Here is a 21,868-nt window from a genome sequence, read left to right as displayed (position 1 = left end):
AGAGAGAGAGAGAGAGAGAGTGTGTGTGTGTGTGTGTGTGTGTGTGTGTGTGTGTGTGTGTGAGAGAGAGAGAGAGAGAGAGAGAGAGAGAGAGAGAGAGAGAGAGAGAGAATTTCGGCACTGACTTTCGACGTTAAATTGACAGGCACATGACAAGAATCCAGGGAACTTGTGTCTAATCTTCACTCTGGTCTTCCCGACGTATATTTCTTATATTTGAACATTTTTCTCACGATAGCATTGTTTGTGATTTCATTTTCCGCATTGGAATCTAACCTGAATTCAGAGTATCAAATGTATTTATCATAAAGAAAATTCTGCAAGGAAACTTTAAGAATGTTCGTTCACCCCGAGAGACATCCTACGTGCTATATTCTTGTACACCTATTCCACCAATGAACAGAAAGCCATGAGAGTATCGGTGTATCCAGCCTATCTATTTCTTGGATGGCTGTCCCCTGCTGCAGTCGTTCATGAAGGCAATGCCAGACTATAGCCCTGGTTCCAAATAAATGAGAGTGGTCTGAGAGACATTTCACGTTGATTACTTTTAAGTCAACATCAAGTTAACTCATACTTTCTCAATAAACATAAATTTTTGCTTAGATGAATGTGCTTAAGTCCGTGTGTGGATCTGATTGGATATTCATATTTATGTCATCATACACGTTTCTTTTCATTGATGTAAAACATCGTCAGTGGTGGTACTTCCAGTCAGATTTTTTCACATATGAGGAAGCGTCTTTTGCTGACACGCTTTTTAGGAGTTCCTTCGTTTGGTGCCGATGTTTGTAACCTGGTCTTGCGTTGGGTTGTAGCACTGCACATTTTCTGGAGTGGAATACGACGCGTTATAGTAACACCGGTATGTTGTTGATGTTCGTGGCTAAAGAGCTGTTCACTGTAACATGACAGCAGACTGCGGGCGGAAACAAACAAGTACTTACTTCCTGTTGTGAGAGAAACTCGGACAAAAAATTCCAATTTTTTGAAGAAAAAATGTCAATATTTTATGAAATGACTTGTCTAAAACTAAGAAATAAAACATATTAGAGAAAAATTTAACAAACCTTTGAATAATACTCAAAATCATATACAGCAATTGAGATTGCACGGTCTACGTAATCCACCAGACCTATGTGCCCCAGTTGTCTTCAAAATTCTAGGATTCTAAGGAGGAGAGACGCTCAGTAGCTCGGTACGGGCTTTTGTTGAAGTTTCGAGAACATACCTTCACCGAGGAGTCAAACAGTATATTGCTCCCTCTTACGTATATCTCGAGAAGAGACCATGAGGATAAAATCAGAGAGATTAGAGCCCACACAGAGGCATACCGACAATCCTTCTTTCCACGAACAATACGAGACAGGAATAGAAGGGAGAACCGATAGAGGTACTCAAGGTACCCTCCGCCACACACCGTCAGGTGGCTTGCGGAGTATGGATGTAGATGTAGATGTAGAAATATTAACGGGATCTCGTTTGCTGTGTGCAATATGCGGCATCATTCAAAAGTGCCTCATTTGTTTCTCTAATCTATTTTTTACTGTATACTACTCATTTTGCAAAACGTAAGGTCATTGTTTCTTTTCAAAATATTTTCTATCAGTTTTTTACTGGCACTTAAATATTACATCAATGTAACTTTTCATGGGCAAAATGAAGTACTGGACACTTCAGCAGCTGTTCGTGAAATATTTTAGTTTTCCCTGAGATCATTAGTTACATTTTTCTTAAATTTTTCTCAATTAACATGTTTACTTCGAAGCATTGAAACCCTTTTTTTTACTTGCACAGACGAAATTTAAATACCTCCAATAATGGTAAATAAACAACAGATCTTATGACCACACTAATGAAGATACACACACAAATTTTATTCGCCTTGATAAAATAAGAATACGGTATAATTAATATTTCTGTCGTTTCCATACTGAATTTTCTCGCTAATGGAGAATGTTTAGTGTTTTGAAACTGAATTTTCGTGCTGCTGCGTAGTGTGTACTGTTTTGAAACTCCCTGGCAGATGAAACTCTAAGCTGGGCTGTTACCCGAAGCCGGCACTTTGAGTTTCCCTGGCAGGTCCACTGGTGAATAAGCTATCCCGCACAACTCACAGCATCACTTCCCCCGGCACATCTCTCCTACTTTCAAAACTCAAAGATATTCTCCTGCGTACTTGGCGGGACTAGCACTCCTACTGCAGAGAAATGACCCAGCCACAGCAAGATACGCAGTTCCTTAATTCTAATCTGCTAGGAAGCTACGTTCACATTACTGATACGTTAATGACTGCCTTCTCTGGCCAATAACAAAGTAACGTAAATTTCAGGGCAATGATCAGGGTTACTGGGTTTCATATTTGCACAACATTTTTGTAAATATGTATCTATTTTCTTCAGGTGCGCTGTCAGTAACGACAGATGAGCTATCTGCAAACCACCAATGAAATATAGGATGGATGTTGAATTTTTGCAGTACTCTGTTAATTTCAATAAGGCTTTGAAGACTTGCAATCAAATAAAGCAGACGAGTTAAATAAAATTCGTTCGGAATTTCTGAGACCATTGGTGGAAGTGGCAAGCAAGCTACTGTTCTGTTTGGTGCGTAGTGTCTTTGAGACTGATGACGGAAAAATATTACCGACACCATCCTGAGGACAGAAAGAACAAATAAGTGCGAGAGCCATCGCATAATTAGCTTATCGGCTCACGAATCCAAGCTGCTGAAAAGAATAGCATACATAAAAATGGAAAAAACTGAAGATCTGTTAGTTGACAATACGTTTCTCTTTCGGACAAGTAAAGGTACAAGAGAGGCCGTTCTGACGCTGCGATTTATAATGGAAACAAGACCTAATAACACATGACGGACCAACCAAGGAGGACATGAAAAGCAGAGTAGCATAGGCAAATAGCGCAATCCAGATCACCAAAAGTCTATTATTATCATACGTAGGCCTTAATTTGAGGAAGAAATTTCTGAGAATGTACGTTTGGAGTACACCATAGCGGTAATGAATCATGATCTGAAGGAAAATCTGAAAAGAAGAAAATAGAAGCGTTTCAGATGTGCTGCTGCAAAAGCATGTTGAAAATTAGATGGACTGATAAGGAATGAGGAGAAGAAAGGAACATACGGAAAACACTGCAAGACGAACAGGATGTTCGAACAAGTGTTATACTACAGCGGATGACTTCCATGGTAAGTTAGAGAGTTGCACCCTGACGTTAGAGCACCAAGATGCATGTCATGATAGTTTTTGGTCGGTCTGTCAGTCAAGTGACCAATGTTAGAATCACACGAAAAACTGCTCACAAGAGATCACCATAAGCGCTTACTCAATTTTAATCAGTTTTTGTCGATGACAGATATGAGGGTGCGTTGTGTGCAGAATTTGTAAATATTTCGAATCGTACATTTTTAAGTGATGTATAACATACTAAAGCTATTCGGAAGACAATGTTAATTTTATGCCAAGCAAAATCCCGTATTTTTTTAAAACTAGCTATAGAACGTGACGGTAAAGCCATACTTCGTCGGTCAAGTACCAACCTGTACCTTGAAACAGAAGGAGGTCTTTTAACAAGAAACGCGTAATATTTGCAAATAAAATAAATTTAGTTAATTTCTTAACAATTTTACTTGTATTGAAAATGGAAATCTGTGTTAGTTACCAATGGCTTATGTTTCAGAATGTATCTAGCTTTTAACTGGTTGTTGATAACACTTCTGTTTAATTTGGTTTCACTTACTGATTATTGGTCTGTAACAAAGTAAAAATGTAGCATACACATGACCAAATAAATTATTTACAAGATTTTCTCGACAGCAACGCTTTTGAATTTCAATCAAATATTTCTTTCTAGACGCATGACCACGTTGTACTTTGGAACATGATTTCACATTTGGATAAACCTTATTTTTCCGGGGTAATTTTCATAATTTCTGAAAAATAATGCAGCACGTAAAAAGCGAATGCCATCATTTAAAAGCAGAACAATAAAATATATTAAAATTCTGTTGCAGGGATGGTTAGAGGCGGAATTCTGAAAACTCTAACCTACAAGGGGAACCTGTAGAGGGTAAAAATTCGTACGGGAAGACAGAGACTGGAATGTTCCCGACAAATAATTAAGGACGTAGTGTGAAAATGCCACTCTCAGATAAAGAGGATGTCACAAGAGAGGAATTCGTGGCAGGCCGCGTAGAACCCAAAAACAAAATTCCACTTTTCCTTAGACCTCGATGTCGTATGAATAATCTGCTTCTCAAGTATTCTCTTGTAAGTTTCAAATGTTCTCTCTTACTAAACAAGGTTGTACAGCGATTAAGACAGTCAACTCGTAATTGAGAGAGAAGCTCAGATTTAGGTGTTCCATGATTTCCGTAAATTTTTTAAAAAGAGCGCGCGGACAGTTTCTTTGAAATGGCCATGGCAGAATCGCTGACTGGTCTTTGGCATACCACAGCTTTGGCTTCGTCCCTCTTCCTCTTCCGTTGAAGGTGGTACTGTCGTTTCACTATTCCTAATGTTTTTGTTACAGGAAACATTGAGAAGCGTCGTAGTCCTTTGCCGAATCGCTAAAATCATGAAAACAGGGAGGTGGCGGTAGTGCAAATCTTCGTCGCACAGTTATCATGTGCAATAGAAGGCATAAAGGACATAGATGACATTACAAACTTTAAAAGTTGCTGTATGGACAATGACGAAGCAGAAATACGACATAGTCTCGTTGAAGGACGCATGTCGGCATTTTCATAAACCTGATTTAGGTAAATCACAGCAAATCTAAACATATTAATTCTTACAGTGCCTTACAGTCAAAACCGACTGCGAGCTAGAACAGCTATCGGTTTTTGCTAGGCAATTTGCGTCTTGCCTCTAACAGATTCGAAGAGGCAATGCCAGTCTTTTTGTTGCGGAAAACAATTGAACTGACTAAGAATGTGATGTGGTCTGTCAAAGCATACAGTTGGCTGAAAAGTAGTCAATAAGAGGGCAAGGTGCAAAGCTATCAGTCTGGCAGTGAAAGAATATACTTTATAGGTTAAAAATACATGGAGTTTTCGGCATAGTTCACTTTAAGGTGCAAAGTTTTTCCTTGAGTTGATTCCATTCCGAAGTGCGATAGTGGATTGCTAGGAAAACACTCGTCTACAGAAGACACATCAAATTATTTGAGTAAAAATATTGCGAGAGTGGGCAGAATTTAAAGGATGGAAGCTTATGGTAAATATCCCAAGAATTATTATGCCCAATCGCTCGTTGTTCCAAGTACTGACTTTTTAGGGAACAAAGCATGTCGCATTACATGAGTAAAATAGTGCGGTACATTTTAATGATGACATAATTAATGAACTGTGCAAAATCATCTCTTACGTTAATAGCACCGTATACCATCAAAAGATATTTGTTAGAAATTCATGTATCATTTAGTGAATTTTCTTACCTGGAATGGGTGGAACAGGATCAACCTTCATCGGCAGCATATATTCGTATTTAATTCCCGGGTTTGGTTCTTGATAGATGATCTGTGAACAAATAATGCATCATTTATAATACCAGTATTCGTGCAAATTTTTCTGCATGATAATATTTCGACAAATATGAGTTTTCATGTAAATGCAAACAAAATAACTGTTTTGGATTTGTCGGAGAAGATTATAAGGCAGCGAACTCACGTAGGAGCGTTTAGAAAAAGAAGAATAGTTTGTGCGTAATTTGTTACGCCGTTCCCAATGGTGCTGAACCTAAATTTATTAAAGTGTTGGAAATGAGGAAGAACAAATTTGAAATAGCTAGACGACATCAAAAGAGGACTGTAATGTCATAATGTCATTACATGCTATTTAGAAGGATCATGTGTGAGAGAATCATCTGAGAGCTCAAATTAGGGCTGAAGAACAAGATACTGGAAGATGTTGAAAACGATTACATTCAAATTGAAACTGTCGCTCTGAAACGTAGTGGATGCTACGTTGTATGAAACTCTCTGACAATAAAATTACGTATCGGACTGAAATTCGACCAATGCCCTCTGCTTCTGCTGGCGAATCTCATTCGAACTGAAGAGTTGATGTGTCAGTCCATCTCCTACTTTTCCAACTTCACGGGAGTTTTGCGTATGGTAAATGAAATCTGATATTGTCAGAATGAAGCGCGCGATGTGTTTGAAACACAGATTCTCATTCACAAATGTCTTGATCGCATTTGGTAAATTTATGACGGTTAATGAGACGTGATAAAAAACTAGTATCTTGTGCCTTCAGTTTTCGTGTCCCTTTTTTTTTTACAGCGCTGGTGAAGGACCTCTTGCAACAATAGAGTATTTGGCGACTGGACTTGCTTGCCCGTTATCTTGACTTAAACCCCATCGAGCAGGTGTGGGATGCGTTGGGGCGGTGTTGAAGCACGCCAACATTCACCAAAGACCACCCAGCAGCTGTCAACCGAGCTGGTGGACGAATGGAAAGCCCTACTACCCCAATAACTGCTTAACATGCTTGTAGCCAGCCAGCATGGGAGCACGTTGCAGAGCACGCTTCACAGTCTTTAGTGATGGAATGCCGTATTAAAAACCATGTCATGCTCTTTGTAATGTCCAGGGGACCTTCAAAAATAGAGGTGACCCCAGTGTAATTAATCAAATGAAACTATATGGTTTTCGAAACCTTTCCAAGGCTCTATCATCTATGATGTATATACGCAAACTGAAGCGACCCATGAAAATTTTTACCACGGCCGGCATTCGAACCCGATTCTCCTGCTGACTAGCAGATGCACTAGTCACTACGCCACCCTGGCACAGTGGTTTTGCACAACTGCACGGACTACCCTAGAGGGAATAGCAACTGAGCTGAGGCGTGAGTATGAATGTGGAGATTAGATTAATTATTAATTCCATAGATCCACAAAAGACGGGATCCTCCTGGGTGTGGAACATGGCAGATAAACACATTACAAAAATGTGATTAGAAAAACTTGAGTTTCATTAATTTTAATGATCTTCAGTCAATAAACAGTAAAATTATGTACATAAATTAAAATTAAACTTCTAATATTTACAGGCTTAATACTTACATCTGCTTACATTAAATCCATCATTCACACAGTAGCTAGTTACTTGGCTATTACAATCAAGTGTTGTTGAAAATTAAAGTAAGTTATTCATTTCAATGATCCTCAGCTAAGAACAGTCAAATTATGTACAAGATTTAAAATTAAACTTCCACTATTTACAGACTTAATACTTACATCTGCTTTCCATACATCCATCATTCACACCGTATGTAGTTACTTGGCTGTTACAACCAAGTATTGTCATTAATTAAAGTATAATAAATATTCAGTAAAAGGGTCTACTGCACTTGTTGAGAAATTCGTGGAGGAAATACAAGGAGATGGTCACCAAAAATTCTTTTAAATTACGTTTAAATTGTGCCTTGTCTGAAACTAAAGTCTTAATGGTTGCTGGTAACTTATTGAAAATATGCGTTGCTGAAGACTGGACTCCTTTCTGGGCAAGAGTAACTGATTTTAAATCTTTACGTACATTGTTCTGATTCCTAGTATTCATACTGTGTACTAAGCAGTTAGTTGGAAAAAGAGATGTATTATTTGCAACAAACTTCATTAGTATGCCCAATTCTTTGAACAGGTTTCGACATGATGTTCTTGGATTTACACTGCACACTACTCATATGCTTCAGTACTATAAAAAAATTTTCTCGGTTTGTGGAGTTACCCCAAAATATGATATCATATGACATAGTGGAGTGAAAATAAGCAAAATATGCCAGTTTTTTATATTTATATCTCTTGTGTCTGACATCATTCGCACAGACTTGTTTAGGTGCTTTAGCAGTTTGTTAGTATGTGTGGATTGAGGAGGGAGGTGTGTTAAGGTCGTCTGTGCAGTTGCGGAAAGCCAGTGTGCCAGGGTGGCGTAGTGGTTAGCGCATATGCCTAGTCATCGCGAGATCCAGTTTCGAATCCAAGCTTTACTAAAAATTTTCATTTTGTCGCTTCAGTCTGCATATATCGGGTGATCAAAAAGTCATTATAAATTTGAAAACTTAATAAACCACGGAATAACGTAGATAGAGAGGTAAAAATTGACACACATGCTTGGAATGACATGGGGTTTTATTAGAACCGAAATGTAGGATGGCGCTCCACCCCATATCGCTAGACGCGTCGAAGATCTCTTGTGCGCGTCGTTTGGTGATGATCGTGTGCTCAGCCGCCACTTTCGTCATGCTTGGCCTCCCAGGTCCCTAGGGTCCCCAGACCTCAGTCCGTGCGATTATTGGCTTTGGGGTTACCTGAAGTCGCAAGTGTATCGTGATCGACCGACATGCCTAAGGATGCTGAAAGACAACATCCGACCCGACGCCAATGCCTCACCATAACTCCGGACATGCTTTACAGTGCTGTTCACAACATTATTCCTCGACTACAGCTACTGTTGAGAAATGATAGTGGACATATTGAGCATTTCCTGTAAAGAACATCATCTTTGCTTTGTCTTACTTTGTTACGCTAATTATTGCTATTCTGGTCAGGTGAAGCGCCATCTCTCGGATATTTTTTGAAATTTTGCATTTTTTTAGTTCTAATAAAACCCCATGTCATTCCAAGCATGTGTGTCAATTTGTACCTCTCTATCTACATTATTCAGTGATTTGTTCAGTTTTCCAATTTACACTGACTCTTTGATCACCCGGTATATAGTGTAATTACTGTAATTGGAAAAAGTGTCATTTTTGTTCGTCTCAATGTGTGTTTCTTTCAGTTACCTTCTGTACTATACTGTAGCAGTTCTTTTTATGTACGTTCCAAGTTCCATCGAGCTATGTTACTGGGCAGTGACACATCACGCGCAGGTCTCTTTCGTCCTCAAGTTTTGCGCACCCATTTACGTGACGAAAAGCGGTTTTCGAACAGTTCGTGTCAGATTAGCTGTTCATGTCCATGAGACGGGTGCAGTCCGCAGTCCGGAAACAGGTTGCAGCCGAGCTGTGGTGTAAGCACTTTACGCCGAGCCGACCGGCTACAGGCAAGCCGTCCAGCTCTTCGCGGACGCCGACGCTCCGCTGACGGCGGGGCATAAGTCTGCCTAACGACCCGGAAAAAAGCACCGCGGGCGCGCCTGTGGCGGACGTCCAAACAGCGGAGCGACAGCGGCGCCTGTGCCTGTCCCGGCTCGTCTGTGCGCCTTTGTGGACGCCCTTTTTGCCGCAGCCTCTTGCCTGTGTGGTGGGGATGAGGCGCTGGGGAAAGGAGGGGAGCGGGGAAAATCACAGCAGCTCGGCTCCACTCTCACTGAAAAGCCTCATAAGGTTTACTGCGCCATTTGGTTGACTTTTACGACCGTTCTCTTCCATTCGCTGAGTGCTGAAGACGGAACAATGGGTGCAACTGAACCCACCGATACATACATACGAAAACCGAAAGGTAACAGAATACTGACAATATTTCTGTGTTGCCTCTTTCTTTTTTTCTTTAATGTTATGGTGGCAGACTGATCTACTTCGAAGCTTGAGGTCTATGCTAGGCTGGAAGGTGCGAATTTGGTTGTGAGCAGCGGAAACCAACGAATTAGAATACTAAAATCTTAGATGTACTGCCGTACTGGTATGTACCGTAGCCCGAAGTCAAGGCTAGAAAAAAAAATAAAATAAAAAAAAGTGGTAGTTTGGTCTTGGGTTGGCAGAGCGGTATCGAACGCTGCAGTTAATCTGAACACATAAAGCCCCATTCTTATCCGTCATCTATCAAAGATCATTGGAACGGCGGAAAGTTCCACGGGACTGGAAGGAGGCCCAGGTCGTAGCAATCTACACTCCTGGAAATTGAAATAAGAACACCGTGAATTCATTGTCCCAGGAAGGGGAAACTTTATTGACACATTCCTGGGGTCAGATACATCACATGATCACACTGACAGAACCACAGGCACATAGAGACAGGCAACAGAGCATGCACAATGTCGGCACTAGTACAGTGCATATCCACCTTTCGCAGCAATGCAGGCTGCTATTCTCCCATGGAGACGATCGTAGAGATGCTGGATGTAGTCCTGTGGAACGGCTTGCCATGCCATTTCCACCTGGCGCCTCAGTTGGACCAGCGTTCGTGCTGGACGTGCAGACCGCGTGAGACGACGCTTCATCCAGTCCCAAACATGCTCAATGGGGGACAGATCCGGAGATCTTGCTGGCCAGGGTAGTTGACTTACACCTTCTAGAGCACGTTGGGTGGCACGGGATACACGCGGACGTGCATTGTCCTGTTGGAACAGCAAGTTCCCTTGCCGGTCTAGGAATGGTAGAACGATGGGTTCGATGACGGTTTGGATGTACCGTGCACTATTCAGTGTCCCCTCGACGATCACCAGTGGTGTACGGCCAGTGTAGGAGATCGCTCCCCACACCATGATGCCGGGTGTTGGCCCTGTGTGCCTCGGTCGTATGCAGTCCTGATTGTGGCGCTCACCTGCACGGCGCCAAACACGCATACGACCATCATTGGCACCAAGGCAGAAGCGACTCTCATCGCTGAAGACGACACGTCTCCATTCGTCCCTCCATTCACGCCTGTCGCGACACCACTGGAGGCGGGCTGCACGATGTTGGGGCGTGAGCGGAAGACGGCCTAACGGTGTGCGGGACCGTAGCCCAGCTTCATGGAGACGGTTGCGAATGGTCCTCGCCGATACCCCAGGAGCAACAGTGTCCCTAATTTGCTGGGAAGTGGCGGTGCGGTCCCCTACGGCACTGCGTAGGATCCTACGGTCTTGGCGTGCATCCGTGCGTCGCTGCGGTCCGGTCCCAGGTCGACGGGCACGTGCACCTTCCGCCGACCACTGGCGACAACATCGATGTACTGTGGAGACCTCACGCCCCACGTGTTGAGCAATTCGGCGGTACGTCCACCCGGCCTCCCGCATGCCCACTAAACGCCCTCGCTCAAAGTCCGTCAACTGCACATACGGTTTACGTCCACGCTGTCGCGGCATGCTACCAGTGTTAAAGACTGCGATGGAGCTCCGTATGCCACGGCAAACTGGCTGACACTGACGGCGGCGGTGCACAAATGCTGCGCAGCTAGCGCGATTCGACGGCCAACACCGCGGTTCCTGGTGTGTCCGCTGTGCCGTGCGTGTGGTCATTGCTTGTACAGCCCTCTCGCAGTGTCCGGAGCAAGTATGGTGGGTCTGACACACCGGTGTCAATGTGTTCTTTTTTCCATTTCCAGGAGTGTATATAAAGGGTAGAAAATCGGATGCACATAATTACCAGCCAATTTCACTGACATCGATTTGTTGTAGAATCATGGAACATAATTTGTGTTCAGACATAATGACCTTTCTAGACACTGAGAAGCTCATCTACAGAAACCAGCACGGTTTTAGGAAACAGCGGTCATGCGAGACACAGCTGGCCCTCTTTGTGTGTCATATACAATAGGTTCTAGATACCGGCTCCCAGATTGGTGCCATATTTCTCGACTTTCGAAAGGCGTTCGACTCAGTTCCGCACTGTCGCTTGCTACAAAAAGTGCGCGCTTACGGTCTATCCAATGACATATGCGGTTGGATAGAAAGTTTTCTAACAGACACGGAGCAGTATGTTGTTCTGAACGGGGTAACTTCAACAGAAACAAGAGTAACTTCAGGTGTGCCCCAGGGCAGCGTAATAGGTCCTCTGCTTTTTACGGTTTACATAAACGATCTGGCTGATGGTATTGACAGCGGCCTTAGACTGTTTGCCGATGATGCTGTAGTCTATAGGAAAGTAGTATCACACGAAAGTAGTGAACAAATCAATGAGGATTTGCAAAAAATAAATGCGTGGTGTAATGACTAGCAGCTATCTCTCAGTATTAGTAAGTGTAACCTACTGGGTATAACAAGGCAAAAATCCCCATTAATGTATGAGTACAAAATAAATGATCAGTCTTTGGAAGCGGTAACATCCGTCAAGTGTCTGGGTGTGACGATTCGAAATGCTCTCAAATGGAGTGATCAAATTACACAAGTAACGGGTAAGGCGAACTCTAGATTGCGGTGTATTGGTAGAACCTGAAGCGATGCAGTCCTTCAACAAAGGAAATAGCTTACAATACGTTAGTTCGTCCAGTCTTAGAGTATTGTTCGTCTACATGGGACCCTTACCAGTTGGGTCTGATTCAAGAGATTGAGAAGGTCCAAAGAAGAGCGGCAAGATTCGTGACTGGTACATTTAGCCTTCGCGAGGGCGTTACAAATCTCTTAGAAAGTTTGAAGTGGGACACACTTGCAGATGGACGACGCGCTAAACAGAAGGGGCTGCTCACTAAATTCCGAAATCCGATCTTCACCGAGGATGTAGAGCATATATTATTACCACCAACTTTCAAATCGCGTAATAATCATCACTCAAAGACAAGGGAAATAAGAGCTCGTACTGAGTCGTTCAGACAGTCGTTTTTCCCTCGTGCGATCCGCGAGTGGAACAGAGGGGGGGGGGGGGGGGGGGTATATGACTTTGGCGCAAATTGTGCCCTTGTGCCCTCCGCCACACACCGCTTGGTGGCTAGCGCAGTATATATGTATATGTTGAACACTCTACCACATATCATTTCACGTCTCTTCGAATTGGTTAATTTACACCACCGGTCAAATGCAGTGCCTGTGTTGTTCAGGAGTACGATGCAATGTTCCTTCGAACACGCATGCATGTTCCAAGGAACAGGCATTGCTGCGACTGCAGCTGTTACGAACATGGACAACCATCAGTTGCATAACTGAATGACAACAACGAAAATTAGTTGCATAACTGAATGACAACAATGAAAATTTGTGCTGGATCACGACTCGAATCCGCATTTCCCGCTCATCGCGAGCGGTCGCCTTCCATTGGGCTATCCGAGTGCGACTCATGTACAGACCCCAAACTTCCATATGCCGTAAACCATGTGCTATAACGTGCACTCGTACATCCACTACGTACATTCCTGTACAGGGGAGACATTTTAATTGAAAATCGCATGTAAGTTCGAAGGAACGTTGCATCGTGCTTCTGAACAACACAGGCACTTTAATACCGTATTATCCGTCGACACCAGGCAAGCGACTTTCAATTAAAATGTCTCTCCGTATGGGAACATACATAACATATGTCCGAGTGCAGGCTGAAGACCTTTGGTTGACGACATACGGAACATTGGTCTGGCCATGGAGCATCCACATTCGCTACTGTGAGTACATTTCATGTATATTGGCGTGAGTACTGTATTTGTTTACGTCGTGTCTTTGCATATACTGGTTGTTTACGACTTTCAGTCTGATACTGTTCCGCACGCAGGGTCGCCACAAGCTATGGAGGAAAAGATGGTACAGTATACCGCAAACCAGGGTACGGCTTTTGACGGAGCAAAGAAGTAATCTCGTCCCATCCTCTTTACTTTATCCCACGAATATTTCATTCGCTGGTGGTGTGCAGGAAAATTTGAGTGTCTCAGACTTTACCGTCATTAATAATTTTAATCATCTTGTGCTCCACAGTTGTCTTACTAAGACACACCCGTCTATGTTCTAAATGAACACCTTAAGCTGACACTGAAAGTTCACTAACAGGCTACAAAGAGACCGGTGTCACGACTAAAAATATCTAATAACATTTTAGAATTTTGTATGGCGATTAGATACAGGCAAGTTCGGCTTTCCGAAAGGTAAGTGCCCCAGGGATGTAGTTTTGACGTTGCGTTTGCTAATAGAAGCAAGGAAAAGCAAGAGACGTTCGCAGGATTTTTAGATCTATAAAAAAATTTTCAACGATGTAAAACGGTGCCCGATGCTGGAAAATCTGAGAAAAACGGTAAAGAGCTGTAGGGAAGGATGGATAGTATAAATATGTACAGGAACAAATAGAGAACAATAAGAATGGAACACCAAAAAGGGGTGCTCGTATTTAGAAGGGTGTATGAGAGGAATGCAGTCTTTCGCTCTCACTGTTCAATGTGTACATCGAAGAAGAAAGTCTGGGTGGAAAGAGAACAATGATAATATGTGCTGATGACATTGCCATCCTCAATTAAAGTAAAGAAGAATTACAGGACCTATAGAATGTAATGTACAGAGATGAATACAAGATGTAGATCTAGGGTGAGACGAGGAGAGACGAAAGTAATGAGGAGTTGCAGAAATGAGTTTAGCGATAAATTTAATATCAAAATTGGTCATCACGAAGTAGCTGAAGTGAAGGACTTTGCTACCTTGGCAGCAAAATAACACCTGACGGACGAAGTGAGGAGCACATAAAAAGTAGACTAGCACAAACACAGAAGGCATTCCTGGCCGAAAGAAACTTACTAGTATCAGAAATAGGTCTTAATTTGAGGTCTAGATCTATGAGAATATATTTGTCGAGCAAGGCAGTCTATGGAGTGAATTGTGGACTCTGTAAATCGGAGTAGACCTAAAGTTTTGCGGTGTGATGCTTTAGAAGGATATTTAAAATCAGGAGGACTGATAAGATAAGAAATGACGACGTTCTTCGAAGGATCAGTGAGGAAAGGAACACGTGGATGACACGGATGAAGAGAAGGGACAAGATGATAGGAGTGGAGTTAAGACATCAGTTAAAAATTTCGAGATGTCCATTTAGAAGAAAACCGGTTTGGAGTAATAAACATACCTGAAATGCGGCTGTGATGGTTTTTATTAACATTTATCATCGTTAATGATAAGTGCTGAGAATATTGTGCACCACTCGTCGAAAATGAGTGGTTTATTTAGCAGAACATATTCCGGGACTACACAATCCCGTTACCAAGTTCTTAATGTTTGTATACCATCAGGCAACGTCGAAAGTAGAAAGCAAGCATGGCAAATTGGCTCCAAAAATTGATAATGGGATAATGCAGCCCCGAAACATGTTGTGTTAAACAACTCTCTCATTTTCGACAACTGTTGCGTAGTGTTCTCGGTGCTGATTCGTGATACAGTTGTACTACGACACTGCAACAGATTAATTACGACAGGCGTTATTAAAATAGCTGCATAGAATCCTGTAGCAGAAAGAAATAGTCACCACCAGCATCTGGCCAACAAGTAATGAAAAGGTGCAGGTCTAACGTTCCTGATCACAAGAACGTACCGAGGAAGACGTGGATGACGTTTCTGTGGGGGCGCATCTGGGGAAATGAATGCGGGAGGGAAAAAGAAACGTGGGGGGCGGGGGTGGGGTCGAAAGAGAAGGAGGAGATAAAATGAAGAAGAAAAAGAAGAATAAAGAGGGAAGGTTACAAGGACTCTAAAATGGTAAGAGGCTAGAGATGTGTGAACGAGATTGTCGATGCGATCTGGCTAATTAAGTTATGCTTCGAAATGTGGAGTGGCGGAATAAATTGCTATTGACAACACTTGAAACATATTATTTTCTAAAAATGGTTGTAAAAAACTCGAACTTCCAAAATCAACTACTGTTGGCGTTTATTTATTATTTTTTTAGTCCATTTTTTGATAAGTAGGACTGCTGATGGTTTTTGTTGCTAACCGGTTATCTCATTACTCTTGTGTCTGATTTTGGTGCTAACTTTGAATTTAATTTAAAGAAGAAAGTATATATGTGACAGTGTTGAGCAATAGGTCCGTAACACATACCTTTCCCTGGTACAGAGTAGTTTGTTTCAAGTTTTCGGCAGCTAGGGGGAGCCGGTCTCGTTATGCCGAGTGCGCGAACGCAACGAACCTATCCGACCTTGGGTTGCATATGTAATGACCTCCACGTCGACAATATATCAGACCTAAAGTGATGTCCAAAATGTGTAGTACTCTCTCACACTGTACTTTCACGCTTGTCATCTGCCGGATCTAGATGTTACGTCCCGACGCCCTTCGTTGCTATTCGTGAGCAGAAGACTACATGCAGCCAAAGGATGCTACGATTCCTGCCTTCTCTGGAATATTCAACCTCGAAATTTCAAGAGTAAGTATTTCCATATTACACAACGCTAATGGTTCACTTATGTGCGTTGTTATCATATAATCGCACTTCCTTAACAAATCTGTCACAAATCGCGCAATAATTCTCTGTATCATTTCTATCCGTTTCGCTAATCCATGTTGGTGAAATCCCAGAGTGAAGAGTAATATCCGGCAATTGGGCAGACTGAGGCTGTTGTAAGAGCTTCTGTTCATGAAAGAACTACATTTAGAGCCTTCTTCTGAATCTGAAACTTTCCTGACAGATTAAAACTGTGTGCCGGACCGAGACTCGAACTCAGGACCTTTGCCTTTCGCGGGAAAGTGCTCTCCCAACTGAGCCACCCAAATAAGACTCAGAACCCGTCCTCACAGCTTTAATTCCGCCAGCACCTCGTCTCCTACCTTGCAAACTTCACAGAAGCTCTTTCTTCCAGGAGTGCTAGTTCTGCATGGCTCGCAGAAGAGCTTCTGTGAAGTTTGGAAGGTAGGAGACGATGTACTGGTGGAATTAAAGCTGTGAGGACGGGTCGTGAGTCGTGCTTGGGTAGCTCAGTTGGTAGAGCACTTGCCCACGAAAGGCAAAGGTCCCGAGTTCGAGTCTCGGTCCGGCATACAGTTTTAATCTGCCTGGAAAGTTTCATATCAGCGCACATTCCGCTGTAGAGTGAAAATCTCATTCTACTTCTGAATCTGTCTGACACTTGCCTTCTCCACAACTAATTTTATATGGTCCTATCAATCCGGCTTGATTTAGGTTGTATTTGACGGTTGTGACTGCTTTCACGGATTGTTCGGTGACAGAGTCATCAGTACCGCGTAATTTCCACGCAACAGATTATGGTTGCTAACGCCGAGAACTAGTTCATCTACATCTAGATAGATACTTTGCAAGCCGCTATACGGTGCATGGCGTGGCGTTGCGTGGCAGTCTTTGGACCAAGACTCGATCTTCGGTAACAGCCTCGCAAATGAAAAGGATATACACTGATCAGCCAAAACATTAAGACCACCATCCACCGCTACGTTCGATGCCGCCTGGAGGTGTTGCGGGCACGTTAACTCGGTAGCAAGAGTATGTAAGCGGAGCAGACACGGAAGGGGGATCACCCTGGCGAAAATAGGGCTGAAAATGGGGAAAGCCATAGAGATAAGAGACTTTGACATAGAGCAGATTATTATAGATTATTATTAGATAGAGCTTGTTAACAAGTATCTCGAAAACTGGTCGAATGTTCACATGTTACTCTCGTGAGCATCTACGGAAAAGAGACAGAAGGACAGTGAAACTACCACTAGACGCTAGCTGGACCCTTCACAGAACGTGGGGTTCGGATACTTGTCTGCTGTGTAAAGTAGTTTAGATGGTGAACTGCGGCTTCTCTGCCGAAAGAGCACAATGCTGGTGCACGCACAAGTGTTTCGGAGCACACCGTTCACCGAAGTTTGTTGAACATGGAGCTATGCAGCTGACCACCCTTACGTGTTAGCATGTTGACACACGACATCGTCAATTACGATTTCAGTGGGAACGGGACCATCGGGATTCCACCGTCGGCCAATGGAAACGTGTCGGCTCTTCGGTTGAACCACATTTTTGCTACACTGGGTCGATGGTCGTCTCTACAAACGCCGCCATCGAAGTGAACGGCGGCTCGAAACGTGCAGCACACCGCGGACGCATACTGGTGGGAGCAGTGTTATTTATGAGAAATATTCTCCTGCGCTTGCGTGGGACCTGCTGTCGTAATCGAAGACACGCCAGCATCTGCGAGCCACCTGTATGTCTTCTTGCTTGACGTTTTCCCCGTCTGCAATGTCATCTTTCAGCAGTGTAATTGTTCGTGTCTAGGTGCGAGATCTGTGGTACAATGGTTTGACGAGCACTATGATGATTTCAACGTTGATGTACCTGCGACCAAATTCGCCTGATGTAAATCGTATGGAACCAATATGGGTCGCTATGGGCGGCATCACCATGTACGCAAATCAGCGGCCCGTTATTTACGCGAATTACGTGGCCTGTGCGTAGACATATAATGCCACATACCACCACAAACCTACCAACGAACTGTGGGATCCGTGATACGCAGAATCGGTAATGTATTTCGTACCAGAGACGAACAAGAAAGCCATTAAGCAGGTGGTCATATTGTTTTGGCTCATAAGAGAAATAAGACAGAACGCCATTTTCGGTACTGTATCAGATATAAGCAACATCAGTAAGAGGTCTCTTTGCAGTATCTAGGAAGAATGTTGAAGGATATGCAAGATGAAACTGTCACACAATGTCGGCCGGAGGATAACAAATTCCATGCAGTGTTTCATTGAAAAATGGTGTAAATTTGCAACGTATCTACGAAGACACCCACAATACACTACTCTGGTTTTATTAATGGAAGTGGAATGCCTGAAGAGACGCAGTATTTGTAAGACGAACGTTTCACCTCGTGACAGGTTTGCTTAGTCAGCAAGTGCAGTGGGAAACATTTTAAGAAAGACGCCTTGTATCATTTGAAGGGCGACTTTTTAAACGCCGACAGTGTGTTGTTGGCAGGAGCTCTGAGGGAACTTCACAGCCACGTCCTCGCTCTTCCAACACTGGTAATACGCAATGGGTACCACGATATACTAAGGGGCATTACACGTATTCAGCCATATAAAGGAAATTGTCTTTTGACTAAATGAAACAGGAAGGGAGAACGTCAAAATACAGGTATGGGTGAAAAGCGAGTAGGTACCGAACGAATTGATGTTTTTATGAAACTGCATGTAACTCACGATGCAACAGAACAACATAAACCCTGTCAGATGGCGATAAAAATATGATCTAGATTAATTTTGTATTAAGGCATATTTATCATTAACAGTTCAAGTGAACTATTGCTAATAATTTACTCATCGTTGCAAGCAATTCGTTTTAGTGCAGGTATCGTCTTCGTTTAAGCTAGCTAATGTTCTGTAGCAATCTTATGCAAGGCCTCTGTTTTCTGTACAACTACTTGCCGTAAGTAGTGCTCTTGCACAGTAACAATTGTGACCATCAACGCAATCCCGCATTGTTTGCGTATTCCCTGTTTTGTTAGATTCTGTTGAGGACAGCCTGAGTGTAATAGCTTATGATATTGACTATCAGTCCGAAACTCCATCATCTAAAGGTTTCTTTAGAAGTTCCTATGACGTCTTTCTTTTTAAATAATCGAGAATACATGACGTTTCAAGAACAGAGAAATTGATGCGGAATCTAGTCTAATTACTTTTCATCCCATATAAACTTTCCATGAAATCATGATAAAATTTTGTCTTTTCTACTTTGATGGAAACTCTGCAATAGAAATTATTGCTTTATCTCTAGGTACATGTGTAGTGATTGTTGGATTCTAATTTAAATTTTTAGCCTACTGGAAATAGCCCTATGTTTTACTTCAGTATAAAATTCGCAGCTATTTGTCTCGAAGCTACCTGCAACACTGAAAATTTGTAACGCACGTATGTTGAATACATTAATAAAGAAAGGACGTCCCACCATTTAATTTGCTCTGATGATGGAAAATAATTTCTGAGCCATAAATTTATTCCCGAGTAAAATACACATTTTCATCTTTAAATTAAATTCGAAGTTAGCAACAAGATCAGCCATAGAATTGTGACACAACCACTCAGCATAAAAATCAATAATTATAAGGGGATTAAAACAAATTATAATGCAAGTTGCTGGATTTAAAGGATTAAGGAGGTTTTCGTAACAATATTTACACAATATTATGTGTCATGGTAGCCATAACAGCTATTTTCCGCAATACCCAGAAGGGGAAACGGCTAGGAAACTTAATAATGAAGTCTGTCTTCACTGCCTTTTCAGTAGCGTATTGGCTTAGAGGATTAACTCCACAAATGCGCGTGTCCAAGTACAGCTTCATCACCAGGGCTTCAACTGGTTATCGAAGAACCTCAATAAGATATCAACAGGACAGAAATGTAAATTTGTGGGAGGTTACAGTGGACACACAGTTAAACCTGCGATGTTGTTATAGTACATACACAGAACTACAGAAAAATATACACGGACTTGTTAGAAGTCACATTATATGTCTGAATATTATTGAATTCTATTGTACATGACTTAGCAAAGAAGTAACTTTACACATGATGTTTACAGTAGTATAAGAACATATTGAGTTTTCAAAGGGTACTAAACGATTCAAAGAACATCGCAAGCTGAATGGATTCAGTTACATGACACATGTACTCAATTACACTACACGAAAGTAAACAGCATGTGGAAATTACTTCACTCAATGCACGCCATCTGCTTTGTTCTTTAATGCTTGTAGGGTCATCTTAAAAAAACTGTATGTGTGTAATATTTTATTCTATCAAGGATCGTTTAAAATTACAGTGTTCACATTACATTACTGGTTTCAACAAGTGATTGCCACCTTCAGGTGTGATTAAATCGCTAACAGGTTTGTCAATATCCATAAGAATTCCAGTTAAGCATTCTGAACATCATGTGGTTTTATAAAATATGTCAATGAAGTGTATATCACACCATCACATATTAAAAGGGATTAAGCGATCTTGAATGTAATAAATTATTATATAAAAATTTAAAAGGTTGCATACTTTCGTTTGGCAATGAGTCAAATAAAAAGAAACTGTGTATGTTCATATCTAGTGCCAATAGCAAGTGGAAGTTAATTCAATACGCTATCATATACAACAGAAATAAGCAAAATTCACGGAACTGCTGTACATTTAAACAAAATTTGCTTATTTTTTTCTGTAATTCTTTGTAAGTTTTGCCACAAATTCGCAAATTTCACTTAAGAACACACAACATCGACGTACAGATACGCGTTTCTGCGGTGCTTACATAGCAGTAATGGTCTTTCGATAATTAGCTGAACCCCTGGTGATGAAACTCCGCTATGAAATGAAGATTGGCAAGTTAACGCGCTACAGAAAAGACTAGACTGACTTTTTTATTTCGTTTTCTACAATAGGTTGTATCTCCGGTCAGATATTACGACAGCAAGTCATAAAGCACTGACTGTCGCCTCGAGAAAATAAAGTTAGGTAAATACGTTTTGTTTACTGGCAGGCACATATCTGCAGTCTGATACAAAGCACCGTAGTGCGCTGCCAGCAGATTCGAAACAAAATGTCAAACTCCATCTCCTCTTTATTAATAGGCAGCTGCAACTTGCTCTGAACCCAGTAGCAGTGTGTTACAGTACTATGGCGCGGGGATTTCAATACATATCAGAACTGCAGACGCGTGCCTACAAAGAAACAAAACTTAACCCCGTACCTTTATTTTTGCAGGTCGATAAATTAAAACATATTGGCTACTACTCGTAAAAATCAAGAAGAAGGAACTTTTCACAGTATTGATGTGTAGTGGACACTGTGTCCCGAGCTCGACTCCAAGCAGAGTACACAGTGTGCGGCGGCCGCGGCAGGCGGTACTGACCATGATGTCGACGGGGCTGCGCAGCGGGCCGGGCGCCGTGATGGACTCCGGGTCGTGCCGGCGGTACGTGAAGCCGTCGTACTCGCCCGGTCGCACCACCGCCCAGTCCCCGTTCAGGATGAAGCTGCCGTCCTGGCGGCGCAGGGCTGCAACAGGCGGGGGTACCGCACAGTGAGCAAGCTACGTCACACATTGACTCATCAGTCGGACTGGCACAGTGAGTCGAATACCTCTACAATATAACTACAGGGTGGGCCACAGATGTGGAGCCCCTTTGTAAATGATAAAAAGGTGGCCAAACGAAAATTTAAGCTTAACAGAGTAGAAATCTGTGATGCTATGCTACCAACATGGGGACCATTTGGGAATTCACCATCTAGGATGCAGCTCGAAATTTTCGAATGGAAAGGGGGGAGGG

At 42.3% G+C, this 21,868-nt stretch overlaps 1 protein-coding gene and 1 non-coding gene across 2 annotated transcripts in view; one reads left to right on the top strand and one right to left on the bottom strand.

Annotated features, from left to right (window-relative positions):
* The window catches only part of LOC126484166 (ADAMTS-like protein 4), a 755,922-nt gene that overhangs the window by 143,098 nt on the left and 590,956 nt on the right, over nucleotides 1-21,868 (bottom strand). Inside the window, exons 3-4 of the mRNA XM_050107569.1 lie at nucleotides 21,451-21,596; nucleotides 5,454-5,535 (exon numbers count right to left, since the gene is read on the bottom strand). Of these exons, the coding sequence (XP_049963526.1) occupies nucleotides 5,454-5,535; nucleotides 21,451-21,596 (228 nt within the window). The remainder of the gene's footprint in view (nucleotides 1-5,453; nucleotides 5,536-21,450; nucleotides 21,597-21,868) is intronic.
* Trnas-cga (transfer RNA serine (anticodon CGA)) lies at nucleotides 16,515-16,589 on the top strand. Its single transcript has one exon. It is a non-coding gene; the product is annotated as a tRNA-Ser (tRNA).

The sequence above is a fragment of the Schistocerca serialis genome, chromosome 6 (genome assembly GCF_023864345.2).
Source record: "Schistocerca serialis cubense isolate TAMUIC-IGC-003099 chromosome 6, iqSchSeri2.2, whole genome shotgun sequence".
NCBI lineage: Eukaryota > Metazoa > Arthropoda > Insecta > Orthoptera > Acrididae > Schistocerca > Schistocerca serialis.
This window is presented reverse-complemented; position numbering and strand designations above follow the sequence as displayed.